The 23911-nt window shown below is 40.3% G+C and overlaps 1 protein-coding gene and 1 long non-coding RNA gene across 2 annotated transcripts; one reads left to right on the top strand and one right to left on the bottom strand.

Annotated features, from left to right (window-relative positions):
• Positions 1-1244: 1244 nt before the first annotated feature.
• Positions 1245-5382, bottom strand: LOC146552562 (uncharacterized). Its single transcript, XR_014889861.1, has 3 exons — positions 4599-5382; positions 3828-3943; positions 1245-1548 (listed from the first exon to the last, which is right to left on the bottom strand). It is a non-coding gene; the product is annotated as an uncharacterized LOC146552562 (long non-coding RNA).
• Positions 5383-5478: 96 nt separating this feature from the next.
• On the top strand, positions 5479-11116 carry otx2b (orthodenticle homeobox 2b). Its single transcript, XM_085256157.1, has 4 exons — positions 5479-5962; positions 8051-8258; positions 8824-8975; positions 9480-11116. Exons 2-4 carry the CDS (start codon positions 8162-8164, stop codon positions 10101-10103), a joined length of 873 nt encoding a protein of 290 aa, XP_085112283.1. The 5' UTR covers positions 5479-5962; positions 8051-8161; the 3' UTR covers positions 10104-11116.
• Positions 11117-23911: the final 12795 nt, after the last annotated feature.

Here is a 23911-nt window from a genome sequence, read left to right as displayed (position 1 = left end):
TCTGGCCAACAGCTATCGATTCTGCAAGTACACATCGCTCATTTTGGATGGTGAAGGATGATAAGCATCCACCTCGGCTCCTGCTTTGCTCCGCTTATTGTTTCTCTTCCTTTATCTGTTTGATCGTGACTTTCCAGATTAATCTCCTGAAAGGGGGGAAAGGTTCTCTATCGACATTTTATACGAGAGGGCAAAAGCAGTGAGAAAGAGCTAAATTTGGAGGCATCAGAAGTAGCCTGGAGCTGATACGTAACTTACAATTCCAAAGATGTTCTTTAGTAGGAGACCTGTCAGTATTTGACTTATCATTAAGGACCTTTATAGAATTTAAAAAGGAATATTTTTCTATGTCATAAAACATGCTTGGAGAGATTTCTGCATATTACACAACTGGCTTGCTACAAATATAAAATGCTGTAGTTGCACAGTTTTCTACTCAACTGCAATAAAATGTGCAGCCCAGTGTGCTAATGTATGACTGCGGCTTCTATAAAATATACAGCAAGTTTAATAAACTGTACCTACAGTGTGTGTGTGTGTGTGTGTGTGTGTGTGTGTGTGTGTGTGTGTGTGTGTGTGTGTGTGTGTGTACACTAACCCTCCTCCCAGGGAGGTATAATCCACTAGAGGTTGAAATGCTCCAGTGCTGTTGGGGGTCTGAGAGAATCGCTCTGGAAGCATGGTGCCTCACCCTATCACATATTCAGGTCAAATAAACAAACAAAAAAAATTGTTAAGAGGAAGGTTAAAACTGAAGAATTGTCTCTTCGCCGGCTCTGAGATCGCCTCCCCCATTCCCCGTGGGCAACACACACACCTCACCCCCAAGAGGCAAGACAAGAAAACCATTTGATAAATCATGAATAGTCACAGTTGTGCAAGTGCTGTGACCATTTCTAAAATTTATTATGGGGATTACACACAAAATCACACAATGTAACATTTCCAAATGTGTTATGAATGCTTCCCAGAATCCAATTCAAATCCTAGGTTACCAAATAAGCCTGAACAAATCCCCCACATTGAGTTCTTCCACCTTTGAAGACTTGAGAGGTCCGGTCTGCAGGGCAGGTTTTACCACGCCACGCAGACACCTCAGCAGCACACAGAGAAGAGGGCTAGGTGAAAGGAGAGGGTGGGAAAAGGAGAGCATAGTGGTGCTCTTACAGTGATGGCAACATAAATGTCTTTATTTGCATATTAACCTTGAATTAATTGCAAGTCACAAAATAAACAGAGGCGTGTCGATAAATAAAATTGGTTTAATTTTTCTCCAATGATACAAAAATAAAACATCAACTGAGCATCGTGTCAACTTCTAAAAAGAGCACAGATGCTATAAAAAGCAATGAGTGATGTGTCTTTGTGGCGAGACTGATAGTGTGAAGACGAGAGTTCATTCAGTCAGAGTTAACCTTGAGGCAGCAGAGTCCTCTCCCTCCTTGTTTGTCCTTGTCGGCTTTCCACCAGACTCGACTTTGTCTCCTCAGAGATGATCTGAAGGCGAGTGTGTGTTTAATTGCATCTGTTTTGTTTGTTGGCAAACTCCTGCGTGAAACACAACACAAACATTTATGGCAGCAATTAAAAGACATGTCATATTAATGGAAAGAACGAACTTGGCAAACACACACACACAGACACACACACACACACACACACACACAGAGCCGTGCCATTATGGCGGCACAGCATTTGAATTTATGGAGAAATGTGTGGGAAAGAAAGCCCAAAATTTCCCAAGTTTAGCGCCAGCTTGAAAACTGGAGCACAGACTTATTCGACAGCGTGCCCGTCTCTGAAATTATTTAAACAGAACTTTCAGCCTAAATTCAACTTATAAAACTGCACATGCTTAAGGAGATCAACGTGCCTTGTGTGCCTCCGTGTTAGCAAACTCTTCCCAAACAGACACTGAATGGGGTTCTGCCCCTTTAATCCCCGGGGAGGGGACTGGATGTGTTTTGATGACCTCTGGGGTCACTTACATGTTACATTACACAAAGGTTTAGCTCTTTTGTGATAAGGGAAGAGTGCGGGGAAAGCCCTCTGTTTAGGCATCTTGCTCACTATGCAGTTGTTGCAGCAGCAGCAGTGGTTGCATGTATCCATCAAACCTGCCAGGCTAATTAAAATACAGCTTGTGATTATCCTTCTCCAGCTCATCTTTCTCTCTTTCTTCCTCTCTCTCTGTCACCCACACACTCACAACCAAAAAAAAGAAAGAAAGGGAAAAAAAGAAAAACACACACACACACCAAATATCTAGCTACAGTAATTACTGCCTGCATCATTGATAAACAATAGAGTTTAACCTCAATCATTACATTAACTTAACTCTTAGCTGCGATAAAAACAATTTGAAATAAAGTAGTTTAAAACTTCATTACTACATTTACATAACAATCCTATTTTTATTTCGTTTTTTTGGCAGTTGAATGATATCTGGATGGATGGTAATAGTTTTAATTCTATAAAGTAATATTTCTGTTGGTTTATACATAATAACTTTGTGTATTTAATAAAGAGGGGAGAAAAAAACTAGAGCATGTTAGCAGAAGTAATATTGAACGATAAAGGCTGACTGAAGTGTAATCAACCTTTCCTGGGGGTAAATTTGAAATCCTATGTGCAGAAGGAAAGGCTCTTCTTGACATTACAGATTATCATTTCTATATGAATGCTTTGCATGATTTTGTTCCCATTTTAAGTCTCTTTTTAAGCTGAGAATGAAATCCACCAACACATTCCTCGTATTCAGCCATGCGAATATGAAACTATAGGTGGGAAAAGAGAAGCGAAAGAGATGCGAGAAAAGCTGTTTTGATGGCAAATATGTTATTTGAAATTAAGGAAATTTACAAGCACCTTTTTTCCTCTTTTTTTTTTTTGTTTTTTTTTTTTAAGTGCGTTCATGTATTCTATAATGTGTTGATTATTTCTTTTCCACGCCTGGATAAAGCACAGAGCAGTGAAATAGGGGTCTGTATTGCCTGTAATTATCCAATCTTAAAAATGCGATTTTTCCCCCCCTATCAAACAAGGGTCAAACATCCAGGGCCTGCGCAGTGCGTTTGAAAAGATGCATGGCTACGCATTAACTGTAGAAATCACAGATTGGAGCGGGCCTGGTGAAATCCTCACCCTCAGGTTGAGTGTAGCAGAGGCGGAGATAAAAGCAGTCGTCGTCAATTAGCCGGGAGTCAGTGGGAGCGCTGCTCGCCAGAGGCGTTTAACTCCTTCTCCTTTTAAACGTCCTTTTAAGATACAAAGTCCCCGAGGAGGGCCAAGCTTTACAGTTTAATAAATTATTTAGCAATTTAAACGGTGAGATCCAGCAGATAACAGCACAAGGCGTCATCATTTTTCACGCAGTTTGAGACCCTCTGCATGCAGCTGCCAAACATAAGGAAACATTAATAAAATATTTTTTTAAATTAAGGTTTTACTGTCAAACTGTTTTTGGTTGTTTTGTTTTTTGTTATTTGTTATTTAGGCGTGCACATTGTAACAGTCACAAGCACACCCTCGTGTGAAATAATGTGAAACCTCAAGAAAGTGCAGGACTTCATTCATACTTTGTGCGCTATGATGATTTTTGCTATGTTTTAGTAATAAAGCAAACAGCAACACAATTTAAAAAAAATACTTATCAAACAGTTAATTATTCCACCCGTTTAAATTTGCCTCTACGTGATAAGTTAAGTGATTAATAGACTCCTTTTCGAATAGATGAGGCAGTTCCTCTTAATCTTTCAAGAATAAAAATAAAAAATAAGCACGAGTTGCAAAAGAAAGAAAGAAAGAAAGAAAGAAAGAAAGGTTACCTGAATGTGTCGCAGCTCCTGTTTCTCAAACATCTCCCAACTTTTCTCCCCTCGGCTGTGCTGTTAAAAGAAATCCAGCTTCGTGATCCACACCGCCGCTTCCCCACGATCGAAATCTGTCAACAGAGATGTCACTGAGTTTTGCAAAGTTGATAAGGTGTGCTGTGCGTCAGACTGTGTGAGCTCCAGAGGCTGAGCGAGAACCGGTACTCTCGGCAGCTGTCACTGCACCTTTGACTCCGGCCTTGCACACGAGCCACGGAGAGAGGCAAGCGACGAGTCATAAAAGCCCACGGTCTGTCTGTGTTTATAAATCTAAATCAATATTCAAATCTGTTTGAAGTGGAGCGGGTGTGTCCGTGCAAGCGCACAGTGTGTGTGTGTGTGTGTGTGTGTGTGTGTGTGTGTGTGTGTGTGTGTGTGTGTGTGTGTGTGTGTGTGTGTGTGTGTGTGTGTGTAGGTGTTACACAAAGCCTCTTAAGATGATACATTTACCAAGCCGTGACAAAAACCCTCGGCATATTATTTTGAGATGGGCACGCAGGTTCAAAATTCAAGTGACGTAGAGGAGGCTTATGTGTCCCTTGCAGCTTGTTGGTCTTCCAGTAAATATGAAATAACATCAACCCTGCACTAAGTAGCTGTTACTAGGTAAAGACAAAGGGAATAAATAAATAAATAAATAAATAAATAAATAGTTAATATTATTATTATTATTAAATCTACTAAAATGCACTTTCGGCACATGAAACAGAATTAAAAGAGGCCTACCTTCATATTCAGAAGTCTGTTTCTCTTCGAGCACATCTTCCTCCTGCAGGAACCGTTTCAAGTGCAGTCAGTGAAAAGTCGTTCCGCACGTCGCCAAACGGAGAAGCTTTTTTTGTGTGTGTAATTGCATGGCTGGCTGTACCCCGCAGGTGCGGTGGCTGCGAGTCCCCAAGTGCTCAGGTGTCTCCCCGGTGGGAACCCACCTGGAAATATTGTTTGTACATTTCGGTGCAGGGCCTGCAGCGGGCTGACGGTAGCAGACTGGCTGCTCGGTGGATGGGAGGACAGTTTTAAGGAAATAAGTCGCTCTAAATCCCCCTTTTTTTACGACGTGCTGGAATGTGAGAGGACGGTGCAGCCTTGAAGCTCCGCTTTGGTCCCCCATTTTTTTGTTGTTGTTGTTTTTTTTTTAGGGTTTATTTGTTGTTGTTTTGGGGGTTTTCCTACATATTTAATTCTACTTATATTTCCCGGTCTTCTTCTGCAGATTAATCTGGTGCCTCAACAGAGATGATAAAACATTTTATAATCGACTTTTAATATTGATCGGTTGTCTGGAAGCTTTCGTGATATTATTCTATAAAACATCGGTGGTTGTATTTAAACTGGTAAAGTAAAGACGAGAGTGTGAAATTATTAACGCTTAAAAAGAGTTTCCCACTAAAATACTCGACATACATTAAACGCTCTGAGAAGTCTTTATTTTTCGGATATGTTTCGCCTCTCGCCCCCCTTTTTTATTTATAAATTATCTCTTACTTTAATGCTTCCTTTGATGTCATGAAAAAATATAATAAAATGAGAAATAAACTGACTTTTCTTTGCTTTAAACTCCTTCCACCTCTCATCATCCAACGGCGTACCGTTTATTTATTATCAGTGTGCCCTCTCTGCGGTGGGATGGGGATGTTGTCAGTCGCCCTCTCGCTGCCATTGGCTGAAGACTGTGCGTCAAAAAAAAAAGTAGCTGGAGACATTTGTTTCCCAGAAAGGAAAAAAAAACCCTCCCCACCAGTGTGAGAGACGGAGACAGAGACAGACCTCAGCTCAGTCCTGCGGCTCCCATTGGCTGGCACTTTGTACAAAATCTAACTCAAACCACTTCACTCACAACACACCAACAAATCCTAAAGGCGTACATGCAGCCTCCCTCCTTCACTCCGCCGCTGTCGCAACGCTTCAGAACCTCATGTAGGCGCTCAACGCTTAACTTTTATCTCCAGTGAAGACGGCTGCTCCTGCTCTGCTCGGGTTTGTGATATTCTCCTTTTATGCGACAGGACGTCGTCGATTTCTACTGACTTTTATTATTTCTCCCGGAGGACACCAAGTAGACAAAGAATTTTCCAGTCATCCCTGCCAAGGTAAGTTCAGCTTTATTATTATTATTATTATTATTATTATTATTATTATTACACTACCGAAATTTAGTTAAAACCTGCAATTCCTCACCTGATCACTTCCTCGCCTAATCGTTTTCTTTAGAAGAGGAAGCAAAACGTTTCAACTGGTGCTAAAATAAAAACCCACGAAGACTCTAAAAGAGATCCCAGCGAGGAGGTTTCAGGTTATTTGTTGGCATTAAATATGCCGTCTTAAACCCAGGCTGTCACTGATTTTATGTGTGCACAAATACGGGTGCAATAGGTGCACACAACAAACTGATTTATTATATTAAAGAAAAGAAAAGAAAAGAAAAGAAAAGAAAAGAAAAGAAAAGAAAAGAAAAGAAAAAACGGAAATATTGTAAATCACATCAGTAAATCAGTAACTGATAAAATTACATTGTGATAGCTTCTGATACTGAAAACAAGACCAGACTCAGCGCTGGGCTGAAGTTCTCTTGATGTAATAATGGGCTTTTAAATAATTAATTGATTCCTGGAGGTCATATTTTACCAATTTCACACTCACTCACTGATCCAGGACTGCTACAAGGGCGTCTATCCATGTTTACTGAGTTAAGTTTCAGACAAAAATTTCCCACACATACACACACACTGCACTCGTGTATTCTGCGTAAATTAATACAGGATAAGGGCAGCAAAAATAGGAAACTGTGGAGGCGTCCAGGCTGAAAGGTTCACCGGAAAAACAGAAGAAGAAAAGAAGGAACATTCGGGCCTGCTACTGAAAATTATTCCTGGGCCTCCTCTGTCTTCTAGCTCTCCTTTGCCTCGGAAAATAAATAATTCATAAGACAATAAACCAACACTTCATTTGGATGGATCCTGTTTGGGGAGGGGGGGTCACAATTAGGAGTTTAGCTCAATCAAGCAAATATCTACGAGAGTTTAATTTCTTTACTTTTGCTGATACTTTATGCTTTTTTCCTACTTTATATCAGCAAATTTGCGATGAAATCATAATTAACGCACGAGGATTTGCAGGAAAGAAATATAAAGAAAGAGAGCCGGGTTTGATTTGCAGGAAGCTCTGTGGACTCACACCAAACTGCAGCTCGGTTAGCTGCCACCTGGATCGCCTCGTTAAATTACGAAGAAAAAAAACATTTCTGATAATTAATTATTGGACAGAGTAATTATTATCGAGCGTGTGTGCGCGCAATTGGTTGACGGGTGTGTTTTAAGTGTGACAGATTGGGATGAGGGGGTTAAAACCGTTGGATATTGAAAAGAAAAAAAATGCAACTAATCAAGAGGCTCAGTGGGGATAACGCGTGAGGTTCACTGAAGTTGAAGTGACAGCAGTCAAAATTTACCAAGGAGCAAATTTGTTTATTTAAAAGAACTGCAAAAAAAATGTGTATCGAGAAAGCATGTGTCCATTTTTCTTTCACTGGTTCAATATTTTAAAATGATCTCCTTCTTACATAAAAATAACACAATTTATTCACTAAACGAACCTGAAAATTCAGTAATTTTTACTCTAAATCACATCAATATGGGCGCATATTAATCTTCATCATAAAAATGTAACGTTGACTGTGTGCTTTGTCAGACTAAACGGACTCAGACGTTTTAGTAACAATCAGTTCAACTTCAGCTGTTTTTCTTCTCATCCAATCGATTATTACATACATACAATCTAATGTTAACATAAACTAAATAATATTCAAAAATAAAAATAAAGTTAGTTCCTAATAAAATAGATAATTTGCCAGCAACTTTTATTTACTTTTAGCTTTTATTTTGAAGAGATTTATCTTCAATTCATGGTGTTTACTGTATAAAGGAGATAGTGGCTTTAACCTGTTGCAATCACAGTGCTCCTTTCTTTTTATTCGTTTTTTTTTTATTTTTATCTTAATCGTGGGAGGGCGTGTGGGGGTTGCAAAGATGAGGACAGCTGGAGAAGTGGCTCGTGCTTTTTGAGGAGAGCCATGCGCTCTGGAAAGGACTTATTTCGCCACAACGTCACGTAAATAGAGCCAATATCACTTCACGAGAATATCCGTCTTCCTCTTCTTTTCTTCTTCTTCTTTTAAACAGGTGCCAGGTGTAATACGGACCACACGGCGAACAGAGGACACCGAATACTCCTCGGGAGCGCCATCAATTTTCAAAATTTTCTCCAACTTCAGCACTCAGACAAACATTAGCATGATGTCGTATCTAAAGCAACCACCTTACACAGTTAATGGCCTCAGCTTAACTACTTCCGGCATGGATCTTTTACATCCATCAGTGGGCTATCCAGGTATGTTTAACCTCTTTGAAAATTAAATAAGATGTGATCACACAGCCTGAAAATGACTTAGGGCTCCTTGCTATTATGTTACAGCAATTAACCAGCCCTTCATATACCTTTTTAATTCACGAATTATTATTGCGTGTATTATTATTGTTATTCTTTCTTTTTTTTAAAAGGAAAACAAATATGAAAAATAAATACATTTATTAGACTGACCAGACCAATACAAACAAAAGGTGATGGAAAGTAGTCTACAGAAAACTTCTAGCGCACACAGCTTGGAGTGAGGACTAATCCTCAAGTCTCTCCGTGTGTGATTTTATTTTTAGATGTGGCTCCAGAGGAAATTACTGGCAAATTACTTTGATGTTTGCATTAAATTTTTTGGCACGTTAGACTCAAAGATGTCAAGTGCTACAATTTGCCACCGGGTTTTTTTTTTTTTTGTTTTTTTTACTCTCACAGGACTCCTGCGTAATTAGTTTCAAATTTGCCTTTGATGACTTTTTAAAAATTGTACATGTATACATAAATAACCTATGCGATTTTTTTGTTTCTCTTGCACTTACAGCCACTCCACGGAAGCAGAGGCGAGAACGGACTACTTTTACGCGCGCACAGCTCGACGTTTTGGAGGCGTTATTTGCTAAAACTCGGTATCCTGATATATTCATGCGCGAAGAGGTAGCGCTGAAAATCAATCTACCTGAATCCCGGGTACAGGTGAGTCAACTGAAGCCAAGGCATATTTAAAATATTGTTATATATTGTAGAATGAAAAAAGTGGCTTTGTTATTTTTTATTTTAATTTGAGAAGCATCAAACGAAACATTTCACTCTGGAACCTGTAAAGTATTTTAGTATTTTAAATAAATAGTATTTTACCTGTACTTGTATTTGATTTAATCTGGGGAAAATATATTTCTAACTCATTTGAAAGGAAACACAAGCATAAAAAAATTATTTTTTATTTTATTTTATTTATTTTTTGCTTTATATGTACTCTAAAACGCCCCCCACCTCACCCCGAACAGCAATATATTTACCGTGTTTTATAATATTTCAGTTATTAGGACTGTTCCAATTACGTTTAAATAATTTTACTGGGGCAAAAAAGCCTTTTTATACATATATATAGCCCCTTTCCTATTTTAAACGGTTAGTATAGCTTGGTTAGTATTTATGGGGACATTGTAATGAATGTGTTCAATTATGTTCCTGCTTTAGGTCTGGTTTAAAAACCGGCGGGCAAAGTGTCGCCAGCAGCAGCAGCAGCAGCAGAATGGGGGGCAGAACAAAGTGCGACCTGCCAAAAAGAAAAGTTCCCCAACCAGAGAAGTGAGCTCGGAAAGCGGGGCCAGCGGCCAGTTCACACCCCCCACCAGCACCACCACGGTCCCCGCCATCTCTACCAGCACCGCGCCAGTGTCCATATGGAGTCCGGCGTCCATTTCTCCCCTCTCAGATCCCTTATCTACCTCCTCCTCTTGCATGCAGAGGTCTTATCCCATGACCTACACACAGGCCTCGGGCTACAGCCAGGGCTACGCCGGGTCGACGTCCTACTTCGGGGGTATGGACTGCGGCTCTTACCTCACTCCCATGCACCACCAGTTGTCAGGCCCGGGGTCAACTCTCAGTCCGATGAGCACAAACGCAGTCACAAGCCATCTGAACCAGTCCCCGGCGTCCCTCTCCACCCAGGGATACGGGACGTCCGGCCTGGGCTTCAACTCCACAGCAGACTGCTTGGATTATAAGGACCAAGCGGCATCGTGGAAGCTGAACTTCAATGCCGATTGCTTGGATTATAAGGATCAAACGTCCTCGTGGAAATTCCAGGTCCTGTGAACCGAGCAATCAGCTATCAAAAAGTGCACAAACAGTGACGATCACACGAGACACAGCGCTGCCATCCCTCAACAGAACACTTCAGACTGGGTAAAAACGTGAGCCTGGTACACCGAGGCAGGGCTCTCAGGGGGGCCTCTAGTTTTTGGCATGATGGTCTTTGGTCCTCCTAGAGGAGAAGTTAATGTATTTTAGCACTGGCAAAGAGATTTCCCCTCTCCCGTTTATTCACCGGTTGTAGCCCTTCTTTATCTGTCAGTGCGTACCTATGTGCGTAAAAAACAGACAAACAAACAAAAAAACACCACCTGTTGAGGACGTCACAGAGTGGACTCAGAAAGAAAAACACACCACAGCCACGGAAGTAAAAGAACAAAACTCAAGTTAATAGTCCTGCTGAAGTGCTCGGGATGGACAGACCTTCTTAAAGCTTCTTAAACAACTTTGCCGCCCTGCCGGCAGAGTGTGTGACACGAGGATGGCGTGTGGACATGGATGCACTACTTTATTTAAGAAAAAAAAGTGTTTATAAGGAATCAATATGTAGTTTCTAAGAGACAATCAGTGTGCGTCTTATATAAATGGTACATATGTGGTTTCTTTTTCTTTCTTTTTTTATCTGTGCTAGCCTTCGAAACTGTGATCTGTTGTATTGTATGCAATTTGTGAGCCCCCCCTCCCCCTCGCATTGGACTCTCTGCTGTGATTTTATTAGATTTCTAACTTTTTCGTTTTCTTTCGTTTTTGTTTCTTTTGGGGTTTTTTCACCAACGAAAGATGCTAATGGTTATTTTTACTGCATCACAAAGAGAGACGAGACTTTCCAAGCACATGGTGGATGGTAGTAATAATCAAGGGTTAGCCATACTGGAAAAGACTCTCGGCTGCTGAGAGCTCTACACTTGCTTCCCCTCCATTGATCTCAACACACGGTGATTGTGGATCCTTTACTGGCTCCAAAGATGGTGTGACCTCACCGCTGAAAAGACATGAATAAAGGTCCTGTGAGCTTACTCTTTCATCAATAGACGATCTGTGTGTGCGTGTGCGTGTTGGAAATTAAAGTGGAACCCTGGCAATGTGCGCAAAAATCATGGTTGTTTAAGGGGGGGTTCTTCGTTTTCTACGACTTTAAGACCTGAAAATGGAACAGAACCTTTGTGGGTACTATTTTTTTTTTTTCAATCGAGGCTGCGGTGGTATATGTGCGTGATGAGGCAAAGAGGGAAAACCAGAACTTTCGCATTAATTAAGCCAATAATGGCCGTCTGAGTAATAATTAGCCTACACTTGTGCGTGCCGACCAAACTCTGTTTTCTCACGCGTAATTAGTTTTTCTATCACGTCTTAAAAACAGCCCAACGCATTAACGCCCATGTGTTGTCTTTCGATGAGTTTCAGAGCCATCCAGTGTTCATAGTGGTAATGCGCCACATAAACTTAATCCTCTCCTTTCCCTTTATTTAATCGCAAAAGAAAAAAAAGAAGAAGAACGAATTAATGCCGCATTGTTTCCGGTAGTGCAATTCAGACAGTGAAAGAGAGTGTGCGGTTTGAGAAAGCAGTGTTTAATCCCGGACTCCAAGAGATGTTAATCCCAATATTTTACCGGCGGGGGTTTCTCTGGGGCGCAGGGCAGCCGTGGTCCTATTCAAAGCCCGCGCGGCATGGCTTTCCACGCCTGATCCCTGGATGAGCTCTTTAATATAAAGGCTAATATTTAGTGTTTCACAAGTGCGCTGATATGACATCAATATATCAAGAAACAACGTTAATTTGCTCTCACTGCCCTGAAAATAGACCAGTGAGAGATACACATAAGCGAAAAATAAAACATACAACACTTGATTTTGGTTTGCTCTGTTGTGGGGTTTACAGTTTAAGAAGTGCTTATAGCAGTGCAGTTGTACAAAAGTAAGAAATTGGCTCAAAAAGAGGGCAAGAAAAACTCCGCACAATATTCCTGTAACTTTATTCCCACATGCGCGGTGTGTTTAATTAAGTGCAGAGGAGAGGTTATGTCTAAAGGGGGAAAAGAAATCAATACATTTTAGGACTCAAGAGGAGAAAGCTGCTTTTAAAAGAGGGTTTGTTGTTATTTACTTTTTATTGCTCCAACTTTCAAGTCCGACGTTACTCTTTAAGACGACAGACAATAAAGTCAAAGCGGGTATGGGATCTGTAATGACTCGACATGGTTGTGCAGCGGGCTAATTGTTAGAAGTCCAACATTCAATTAGCATCCTTGACATTGCCAATAATCTCTCTTTCATTGGAGTCTCCGCTAAAGGATCACACTAATTAAAAGCGTTGCTTGAAATAATCGAAGCGTTAAAGAGAAGAGCGACTTTGATTCCACTCCTGCGTGGTCAGAAAATAGGTGTGTGTGCGTGTGTGTTTGTTTTATGAGGTTGAACTGCAGTTTAGAAAGACTTAATTATATAACAGGCCGTATAACTTATTCAAGGTTGAAGCACAAACAGCAGATTATTTATGGGTTCTCACTGCTGGATGCTCCTTTTAATTTAGCCTATTACACACGCAGATTGCAGCGTTATTCAACAGTAAATTACAGCCTAAGTTCGCGCAGTGCACCGCCAGGTTTAGCAACATACATGTATTTCGTTATGGTCATAAACAATGAAGCAATTGAACTCGGAAACAATAGCTTTGGTTAGTGGGTGACTGAATATTCATGAGATGCTTCAACAACTCCTTCATAGAGTCTGCTGAGGATGGAGGGAGGGGGTTCAGACTGCAGGGTCACTTTCAAATGCCAGACAAGGAGGGAAAAACTGTAAGAGAACGAGACAAGGTGCAAGAAAGGGGACTGGAGAATAAGAAGCATGGCAAAGGTTTGAAGATGACTCCCTTCAGAGACTACCAAAAGGCTGGTAACCCTGTTAAATGTAATCATACAGCAGCACATCACAAAAAAAGTGTAGGACACTTAAAAAAGTGTGAAGAACCTACAACATTATGACAGAAACAATCTCAATCGGAATAAATGTACATTCTTGAAAAGGCATGATGAGTCCCACAATTACACTTAGGCGTCCGCACATGACATGAAGAATTATATATAAATATATACACACACCGTAAACATACTTGTCACTTTCGCATTTAATGCTGAGTGATTTAACCAATAGCAGCTGAAAGGTTCCTTTTCTCCGCTTGTTATTCTGACCCCGGAGTCTCGTGTCTTCAAAGTGCACAAGTCATGAGAGGGATTAGGCGTCCGGCCTTCACAATACTTCAATACTTCATACACAGCCTACAATGAGTTTTAATCAAGACCAAAGCAGTCCTGAGGAGCATATGGGACCAACAGACGCTGCATTAATCCCTCTTGGTTTTTGTCTAACAGCGGGCCGCGCAGCGCCCCTCATCCCCTGGTCTGCTGTCCGGTCTGTAACAACTGCGAGTCATCCTCTGCATCATCGGCCTGCGCAAAGTTTGCCGGTTGAGGCCTCAACGCCCGCGGGAGGAAATGGGGAGGATTACAAACCGAGTGTGTGGTCTGATCGGGGGTTGTGAAAATTAGACAGATGAGAGTAAGTGATCCTTTTATAAAATAAGGCAAAAAAAAAAAAGACAAAGAAGAGGAAGAGAGAGAGATAAATATTAGCTGCTGAACTCAGTGAATTTTCATTTAAATGCAAAGAACACCAATTTTTATTACTGAGGGAGATTATTAAAATAGCTGGTTAGGAATATTGGACAGGTTTGGAAAAAGTGTAAACAATATTTAATGGCTCTGAATAAGAAAAAAAAACTAATTCAAAAAAAAGTCTTAAAACATGTCTAAAAGCCTGCATGCTTTGTACATATAGTATACTTGTATATATTTATGGCTAAAAATGTAATAATTCTTTTTAAATCAATAAAATGATGACTTTCAGGCGAATATGTACAAAAAAAACTAATACAAAATAATAAATAAATATTTTAAGCTAATCCAGCAGTATCCCCTTGAAAGTGCTTATCCAGGCTTAGTCGACATTTTCTGAAATTATTTAAGTTTGTGACATCATCAATTAATTTGATAATCTTGTCAAAGATTAAATTAAAGGGGTTTTGTATAGCCTACATAATAACAGATTTAGATGTTTTAAAAAATGAAGTCTAAAGAGATTTGAAGTAAGCGCAGTAAAAAGCATGTTATTTTAATTTCTCAGACTGCTCACACAAATCCGTGGATTTACAGAGATCCAAAACTGATAATGATACTAGGAAGCTAGACTAGGAGGTCTCAAAATGCAAAGGGCCACACATTGTTCGTGCAGCAGCAGCAGCACCGCAGAACCTGTAACCTCAAAAATATCCTCAGCATTATTTGCTCCACGGCCGATTTATAGCTTTCTGTGGTAAAAAAAAAAAAAAAAAAATGCATGTCAAGAGACTTTTTAAAAATTCTATGGCTACTGGGTCAACGGGGTCCTTTGCCCTGGTAAGTGCTCTTTAAAAAAACTGTTTCACCAAATATGCCCAAACATTTGGCTTATGATGTTCATAAGCCCCACAGGACACAGCGGGCTTATCAGTTCATTAGCCACTTGATGGCCTATTTCAAGTTATAGTAGCTGGGAGGAGGGTGATGGATGAGGATACAACCATCCATTACTGGGGCATATTTTTTTAAGCTATTCAGAAATGTAGAAAAAACCCACCAAACCCATAAGAAGATTACCAGACCTCAGCATATGCTAAAAAACACATTACTACTATACTTATGGGTCAACTTAATACCTAGTTAGATAAAGCTCACCTAGTTAAGACTGGGCATCCATCCATTATTTAACAAAACAATTTTAGACACAAAGGTATATATAAGAAATGATACATTTATACTCTGCAATGATTTTAGTTTTTTTAATTTATTTTGTAACAGTAACTACATTTTAAAAAAGCTGAAATTCAGCATTTTTTAAAACTCTTTGGATTAAATGTTTCCCAGACATTAAAAAAAATCTCTCCACCAGACAAAATGGAAATACTTTCAGTGTGGATTACGTGTCATCCTAATGGTGCCGAACCACGAGGAGAGAAGTGCTGAAATATTAAAAGTGTAACTGGTGGTTAATATGGCTCAAAAGGTCACACATATGATTTCAACGCGTAATATATTAAACAGAGCCACATATGGCTTCAAGTGAAATACACGAAATTCTCATTATTGTCAGAGGGGTGCAAACTTGGTATCATACGTCAAACGTGCACTGAGTCCTTAACAAATAAATATTTCTGTCTGTTACGAGTGCAAAAAATAAAAATAAAAAATGCATTAAAAAAATAACCAAAACTAATATTTCACAGCCTTCCTTTGATTCCCAGTTTTCTTTTAATTTTTTTGAGGAAGGCCTCTATATTGCATAAAATCTCCAGAAACAGTTAAATTTTTCCCCCACACTGCTGTCAAATTCAAACTTTCTAGCTCACAATATTTGTGCATGGTTTACTCCATAAAATGTAAAACATCAGCCAAAATGACTCATGGATATAAACTACTGTGTTACCCACATGCTATCCAGCTGAATCACAGCAAAGTGAGGATCAAGTGTTACTAAAAACAAGTACAAAACAATGCAAAGCACAAGAAACCTCCTCGATTGTGCCACTTAAAAACATTTACACAGCGAGTAAGCTTTTAATGCTCGTTTCTGTTTTACTTACTCAGTTTTGAAGGGGGAAATAGCGGGAACAGCTGACATTTGACATTACATGCAAAACCATGATCAAACCCAATAGTTAATGGCCTCAAACACACCTTTTGATCACAAACAGCTTACAAATTTAATGACTTCATGGTGAACTGAGCCAATTTCTCTCCATTCTTGCAGTATTCTCACCACAGGCGACGCAGAATATCAAAAACCCGCACAGTATATCTCAAAAGAGAGAAAAGAAGTTGTGCAACAATATACTTTAATAATTCAAATTAATACTCTGCCCTCTTAATTCAGCAGTGTCAATGAATTAATCCATAAAAGGCGATCTACTCCTCAGAGAATAATTCGCCATCACTAGCAGCAGAATGCTGCAGCGGTTTCCTCTTCCTCATCAACATCTGTATAGATCACGTAAGTGTTTCGGTTCCCCTGGTACCACTGAGCAGCGCACTAGAACAGATACCTGTGAAAGAGCCACTTCTCTCCTCCTCGTCAGGCTGCTAAGCCCACAAGACTCGTCGTTATAACAATTAACACAGGTACATGTGATGAGACCTCCCTGATAATTTACACCTTTCTAACCAACACTCTGTGGTTTAATCTCCTGCAAACATCCCTCTCTTGTGAGACAGGCCTATAGGAAGAACCAAAAATTAATTAGCTGAATCCAACAGATTAGAGCTCAGAGACCGCAGCTCAGATGGACAACAGCTAGTTAGAGTGCAGAGATGGCGGAGAAGCAAATCAGCCCCAGAGGAAGAATTTCTTCTTTGCTTATTTCAATATTTCATTGAGTGTTATACATCAATGAACTGTTTCAGGGTGTCATCGCACAAAAAGCTAAGCCTTTTGAATTCACGGCCTTGCAAGTGTACGCCTTCATCCAACGTGCCTTGAATAAATGAAAGCAGCCGTCTCCATGACACACAAGTTCAAAACACATTTCAACTTCTAGAAAAATCAATGCCAACATGACGGCGCGGCTTTTCTTCCAGCAGGAGTCAATCTTAACTTTTCACTTTAGTCCACTGCATGGTTGAATAAATGGTAAAGGTGGTTTTTATCTCTTTTTTATGAAATATTTGGGACACTCTCAAGACAGATGGGATGGAAATCCAGTAATTTAGCAAAATACGAACACATTGAGACAGTAGAGACTTGGTTTTAGAAGTACGTATATAGAAATTAAGATACTTTATTCTTGTTTCCGAGCTGGAAAATGAGAACGTTCACATATTGGTGGTAAACTTGAAAATATTGCTGCTAGTTTCAAAGCCATCAACACTAAAGCACAGCTTCAAATATGTGAATATAGGCCTTTTCATGGCAAATATTCACACTTATAATAGCAAGAAAATCAGAGTTGTAATTAAAAACAGTAATGATGGCTGCAGGGTGCAGGTATTGTGCATGAACCTGAGCTTTCGTTAATGTCATTAATTATACCTGTGCACATCCTGTTACGACGACCCAGAATGTGACAAAGGCTTATTGCCACTATAGTATGCACACAGCACATCTTAGTATTAAAGCTTAGAGAATCTGGATAGAAGATCATTTGACAGCAAATGCTTTGACTTTTCATAGCAGACTTTTCAAACCTTGACTGTAATAGGTAACATGGTTCCATCTGGTTTCATGTGTGTTTTTAAAAGAAAAAGCTTTACTGTGATTGAAGCCAGTAAACAGAAGATATATGGAGCAGCTGTTCACTTAAAAACAGTTGATAAATCTTAGAATTACCAGGATTTCTGAATTTATTACTGATGAAATGTGGTATATTCTTCATCTATACAATTACACCCAAAATCAGTCTGGCTAAACCAAACATATCTTACAGCAAGACCTACATCAGATGTTTCCACCGCTGATAAGACGACTTGGACCTTGATAAGAACTGTTCTGTCAGCATTTCTGTTAGGTCTTGATTGAACAGCTGTCTTTTGGTGGTGCTAATTCATCTCAATTCTGTTAAGGTTAGACTTGGCCTTTTCAGAACCTTAGTTAATAAACTTCGGGTCATGGGCCCTAACATTAATTCATTGCTCTATAAGTGTTTGGTAGGCATCAAGGCCTTTAATTGGCAGTGGAGACCCAAACCATGATAATGCCTCCACCATGCTGCACAGTTAGGATGAGGTGTTTCCCCCTCCAAACATACCACTGTGTTTCTTTTGAAGTGTTTTTTTTCTTCTTCCTTTTTACAACATTTTTACTCAGTGATTTTCTTACAGTGGACACAGGAAGCTTTCTGTTACCCATTTTCTAGCACTTTCAGGACTGCATATCAAATTCACCCCTAAGGAACAAGGGCAAGGGTCTTGAAATTTCTCAATTTGTAGTTTGTCTAACTTTGAATTGAAGGACACCCGGGTCTTTGAAAAGCATCTCTGTAATGCGTCTGTAATCAAAGCACAGCTCACACCAGTCAAACCAGCCAAAATAATCCTTTATATACAGATAAAGAAAACCCAGGCCGCCAATCTCATTTCTTTAACTGGAGCAGCTTTTGGTAAAGTCTTTAGCACAGATGTTAATTTACTTTGTCCAACCTAGACTGTGACATGGAAAGTACACTGCATACCTTTCGTAACAGGAAAAAATACGGAGATAATAATTTCTTTTATAAGTAATAAATCCATAAATCCTCGAATTAGTTGTGGTTTCTCTCGCAAATACTCTGTATCACTAACTGGCACAAAGATTTTTCACTTGTCTTCTAATATATCTTAAAGAACCTGCTTTTGTTTCAGTCTTGATGTCAGTGAAATACAAGATGCAGTTTGACTTAATACAAGCCTACATTTTACAGCACCAGTGATTATTTGGTCAACTGGGTAACACATAAACAGCAACAGTTGCCCTTTGAAGACGTGATGCTCTAGAGCCTGAGAGCCAATATGGCTGACAACAGGCAAAACTGCTCTTCATAATGCAACCCAGAGACTTAATATGGCTTAAGGGTTGAGAATCTCTTCTAAGCAAAATCTTCCGGGGATAGTCAAATCTCTCTCTGTCTTTATACAGCTAATTTGACAGTTTCAAAATCCTTCTCTGATCAATTTTACCTCTCTTAATCCCCTCTCACCCCCCCCCCCCCCTGCACCTGTTAGTCTGGGTCTACATGCGTGCCTCCCTCTCTCCTGAGAGCATATGGAGCAGTGGCTGACCCAGAGAGTCGTTGAGTGTGGAGACAGATGCAGCCCCCAACCCTCCACCCCTCCTCCTCTTCATCTACCCACCATGACCAGCCCAACCCTCCAATCCACCTGTTTGGGTCACAAACCACGGGGATGAGTGGCTGTGCGCGTGCCACACCAGCGGCTTGGCCACTGCTTTGTTATCCAACCCAAGACAAAAGGGTATTTAGGGAGACCGGCTGCCTGCCCAAGGGGAACACAATGCCATGAGGCTGGCAGGCCTGTGGACCCAGGGACGCCGATCACGTGCCGACTTTATGTGAATAAGCGTTAGGGGGCATCTGTTGTGTGTGTGTGTGTGTGTGTGTGTGTGTGTGTGTGTGTGTGTGTGTGTGTGTGTGTGTGTGTGTGTGCACGCGTGTGTCTAACCTGAAGTATTATGCCAGACGATGGGGAATTAGACAAAGAAGTATGATGTGGGAGTTAGAGGGAGGGTACTTAAAAACAATCACATCTATTAGAATTAAAAGAGGCCTACACTTGAATAGACTGAGGTAGTAATAGGAGGTCAACTTCTGCTGCAAATAAAAGGCATACTAAACTACTGTATACTTCTATATCACTGCACAGATCCATAAAACTGAACACTGCTTCGTGATTAATGAACTTCAGTGCAGGAAAATACATTGTCGCGCAGGTATTGGGGTCAAGTCATAAAGGTTAGCGAGGTTGGGTCAAGTCCGCTCATCCAAACTGAGGATCCTGACCCCCCTGCTGCGATTCAAGCTCTAACATTTGCAGCCATTAATAACTTTCCTTGAATCAGCTTTCATCGGAATAAGTTAAAAGATAGAAATGTGACATAACTGCCTGCGATCAAGACATTGTTCATGATCACCAATGGCAATAATGGACAAAAGCACGTACCCCCATTTTCAAAGTTGAAATTTAGCATTCAAGTAATAACATCTATACTTGATCTTAAATCGGCCTTAAAATGCTGCCACACAAGTGTCAAAGTCTTGAGTCACACTTGCAACATCTGCAAACATTCATCAAAATACTGTGTATAAGGCAACAACAGAGTTTTTGCTGCTCTACGCAGCCTGATAGTCAGTACTTGATATGAGCTACTCTCTACACATATCTGGAATCATCACTCCATACGAGCTGTCGCCACTGATTTTTAGTCCAGTTCTTGGATCAACTGAAGGGCCACATGCATTTCTCAGGTCCCATGTTTGCTGGTTGTTGTTTGATTTTTTACTGTTTCTTAAGGACATGACGTTCAGATACTGTTCTTGCAGTAGATGTAGAGGGTTTATAATTTTTAGGCCTGCCACTTTTTATTTTATCCTCCATTTGTCCAGTTTCCTCAAATCTTTTAATGAACGCTGCACACCACACTGAGATATGCCAAACTGTCAGCTAATAGGTCTTTGAAACCACCTTCTTGGTGCTAAAATGCTATTTTATGCCTCTTAAACTGAGCTATCATTTTTCATAAATTCACTTACAGAAATGGGAACAAATGAGGTGTTCTTGGATGCTAGTAACAAAGTGCCTAAAGATACATTTTAAATTGGGTGCTTGTTAAGTTGTCTGTTGTATTTAGGCACAACACTGGCTCATCGCTTGAGTTAGGTGGCTTTTTATAGGCTTGAATAATTCATAGGTCAGTGTTAAGTGGTTTAACAAAAACAAAAAAAGAATTACTTCTTAAGACCCCATTAAAAAAATACAAGAATGTCTGACTCTGTCAAGTGCTTGTTGTAACTTTTTTTCACAAAAGTCTTGGTTTTATATTCCTTACATCAAACATACCAAGACATGTTGGTCTCAGAGTACGAGTCTCAAAAGCAGGTCATACAACTTGGAGCTGGTATAAATGTTTAAGTCTGTTATGATATGGAGTTCATTTGCCCGGTCCAAAAAACAAAAACACACTTTTTTTCCCCCCGTGTGCGTCTTTGTTCAGCCTAGACGATATTACATCATTCTGGCAGGGGCGTTTGTATGTTATTGTGTCTATTGTGGCTTATACAGTGTGTCATGCTCTCTCAACAGGCACGGTTACACATGGCTTGTGGCGCCCTGACCTACAACTCCCCCTCTTGTTTGTCAGCAGTTGTTTGGCCTACTTTCATAAAGACAAACACAGCCATTTGTTTTGTTTTGCATTTCCATGAAAATGAAAAAAAAAAAACACACAAAAACTAAAACGGGGGGGGGGGGGGGGGGGGGGATTGTTGTTGTTGCTGAAAGGATAGAGGAACTCGTGAACGCCCTTAATAGATTCCAACCCAAGTGACAAGATTTTGCCTGTTAAATTATGACTATTACCCCTGAAAAAAGATAATCAATTTCCCATCATGCTTTTAATTATCAACAAAACCTTTTTTTGTGCAAGTTTTAGGCTCTTCTTCAGCCTTCTGGACACCAACTGAACTACGAGCCATTCAGCCGGCAAGCCCTCCAGCTGAATCTGCCCCTCCCTCCTCTTTTCAGTCTATGGACAGCAAGGATGCTACAGTTCATTAATGAGTATGCTCCGTAGCTCTTTAAGAGTCCTTAATTACACTGTGACACCAGTCAGCCCCAAACTAGGAGGGGTACAGAGGGGAGGCACGCTGGGGGAGGGGAACAAAGTCCACAAACCTCGTTTCATAGAAATCAAAAAGGGGCAGCTAACCTAGTCAGAATTATCAGTCAACCAATCTCATTCTGAAGAAAAATCAATTGTTTTGACACGAGGAACTTGATCAAACAAAATTGATTAGGTCTTTCAAAAGGTGTGACATGGATAGCACTCTGGGGCTAGGCGATGGACTGTGGCAAACACATGTGATTGAAAAGCTTTAAATGGGTGTCAAACAAGCGGGGACATAATGTTTGACTTAAATTATCAGCAGTCCCACAGGAGGCTTGTGGGATCGCTCCCCGGAGCCGGGTGTGTGTGCAGAATACAAACAGGGGATTCACCGGTGACCAGTGGGTCAGCACTGGAAGAGGGATGGGTGCCGGTTGCTCCTGTGAGACTTGGCGACATTCCTACGGCAGCTTTTTTTAATTTGCTGGACATGACCCCTCCTAGCAGGCGCTCACAGGGCACACAGCACTTCTAACACACAGCCACGGTTGCTTTGAGTGCATGTTTGCAGCGTAGGTGGGAGGAGAGGGGGGGTGTTGTTGTTGGGTCCCAGATGGGGTAATGGGGAGTTTAGCATCAGGATTACAATGAAATAGTGTGGCTTTGAATTGAATAGAGATTACCCCAAGCTCACAGTGGTTACACAATAACACTGCTCCCCAACACCTCCACCAACAGGACAGGGTGTGGTCAGATATTTAATTCATACCCGTCAAAATTATTCTAAAATATTAGAGCATGATAACTGTCCTGTGAAAAATTACGTCTCGACCACTTTTACTTTACACGTCATTTTAAAACCAAAAACGTTTTAATTTAGCCTCACAAATCCCCAGTTTTAGCTATCAAAGTCAGTGGCAAGTACTGCATATGTATAAAAAAATAATAATAATAAAAAGTCCCCCCCCTTCATGGTCACAGCTGGTTATTACTGCATTTTAAAGTCAAAATATGTAGTTGTAAAAATTGCAAAAGGCGTACCTTTGTGCTTTCTCAGTTATTCTCCTCTTCATCTTTCTTGCTTCTACATCACATACATACGCCAGGATGACTGACTAATCTGTTTGTTAAACATGTGTCTTGCCTCTGAACTCCCCAGCTGCTGGCCAGTCAGCCAGCCCAGGGAGATTGAAATGTTAAGAGCAGTGAAGACAGGTCCACTAATTAAATTCCCCAGGTTAATCCCAGCCGATCCCCTCACCACACTCTCCAACCCGCAAGGAGACAGGAGGAGGGCAGAAACCAGGGGGAACAACAAACAAACAAACATTAAGCGCTAACAATGGATGCATGAAAAGAAGAAAATCACAAAAAAACTGGATGAGGAACTGAAAGGACTGAAAAACCACATGTGGTGAGTCTCATTTAAACAAGCAAGCATGCAGACAAACATGCATCTGTGTGGGGAAGGGTGCAATAACTTCAACAAGCATGTGTAAAGCTAAAAGGCCACAATATTGGAGGAATCTTCATAAACAGCACACGAAAGCTCATCTACTGCTTCCACGTTGACAGCCATCACATTCCCAGGACTGCTTTGAAGAAAAGTTCATCAACACCAACCTCAGCCCTGTCATCGTCTCAGCATGTACAGTGGTCTCACGTCTGACCCTTTGCCACTGTACAACCGAGGACAGCTGACCAATGACTATCAAACTATGTGACCTTGGCAGCATCACAACAGGTGCTGCATTCCACCTCCTTAAGGTGTCACAGCTTCAGGTTGCAGAAACTACTTTCAAGCTGGCCTAAGAAATAACAAACTGGCTTTCAAAGAGGTTTCATCGTGACAGAGACCAATAATTGATCACCCAAAACAATAGACATGAGCATGAAGTAATGACGAAAGAAAATGAGCTTAAGTTGGGAGCTGTCAAGTCTTTATACAACGTTTAGGGCACAAACACCATTACAGACAGAAAACAAATCTTATCTGCCTTTCTACAAATCAAGATATTTACCATGTCGTGAGCAATGGCAGAACAAAAAGAGCACAACCTCTCCCAAGGCAGCTCACTCTCTGGACAGTATTTACTAATAAGGAAATAATACTGAATTTTTTACATATTCACTTTGTTTTCTTTTTTCTTTTTCAGCATATTTTAAAGAGGCTTTTAAGCACAGTAAAAATCAGATACTTTAAATACACAAACATTATGCAGATGTATGTAATGGGTAACAGGTACTGATTTATAAGTACCTGGACATGAATAACTTGAGCTCATTATAAAATATCATATAGTTCAAACTAAATAGGCAGAATATTCACTTTCTCCTGACAACACTTTCCTTAAAGCTAAAACACAGTTTTCAATCAATTTCAAAGAAAAGCAGATATGAAATGCA

The sequence above is a fragment of the Mchenga conophoros genome, linkage group LG19, assembly GCF_057382185.1.
Source record: "Mchenga conophoros isolate Kocher_MC1m ecotype Shallow Benthic linkage group LG19, M_conophoros_male_GT1.1, whole genome shotgun sequence".
NCBI lineage: Eukaryota > Metazoa > Chordata > Actinopteri > Cichliformes > Cichlidae > Mchenga > Mchenga conophoros.
This window is presented reverse-complemented; position numbering and strand designations above follow the sequence as displayed.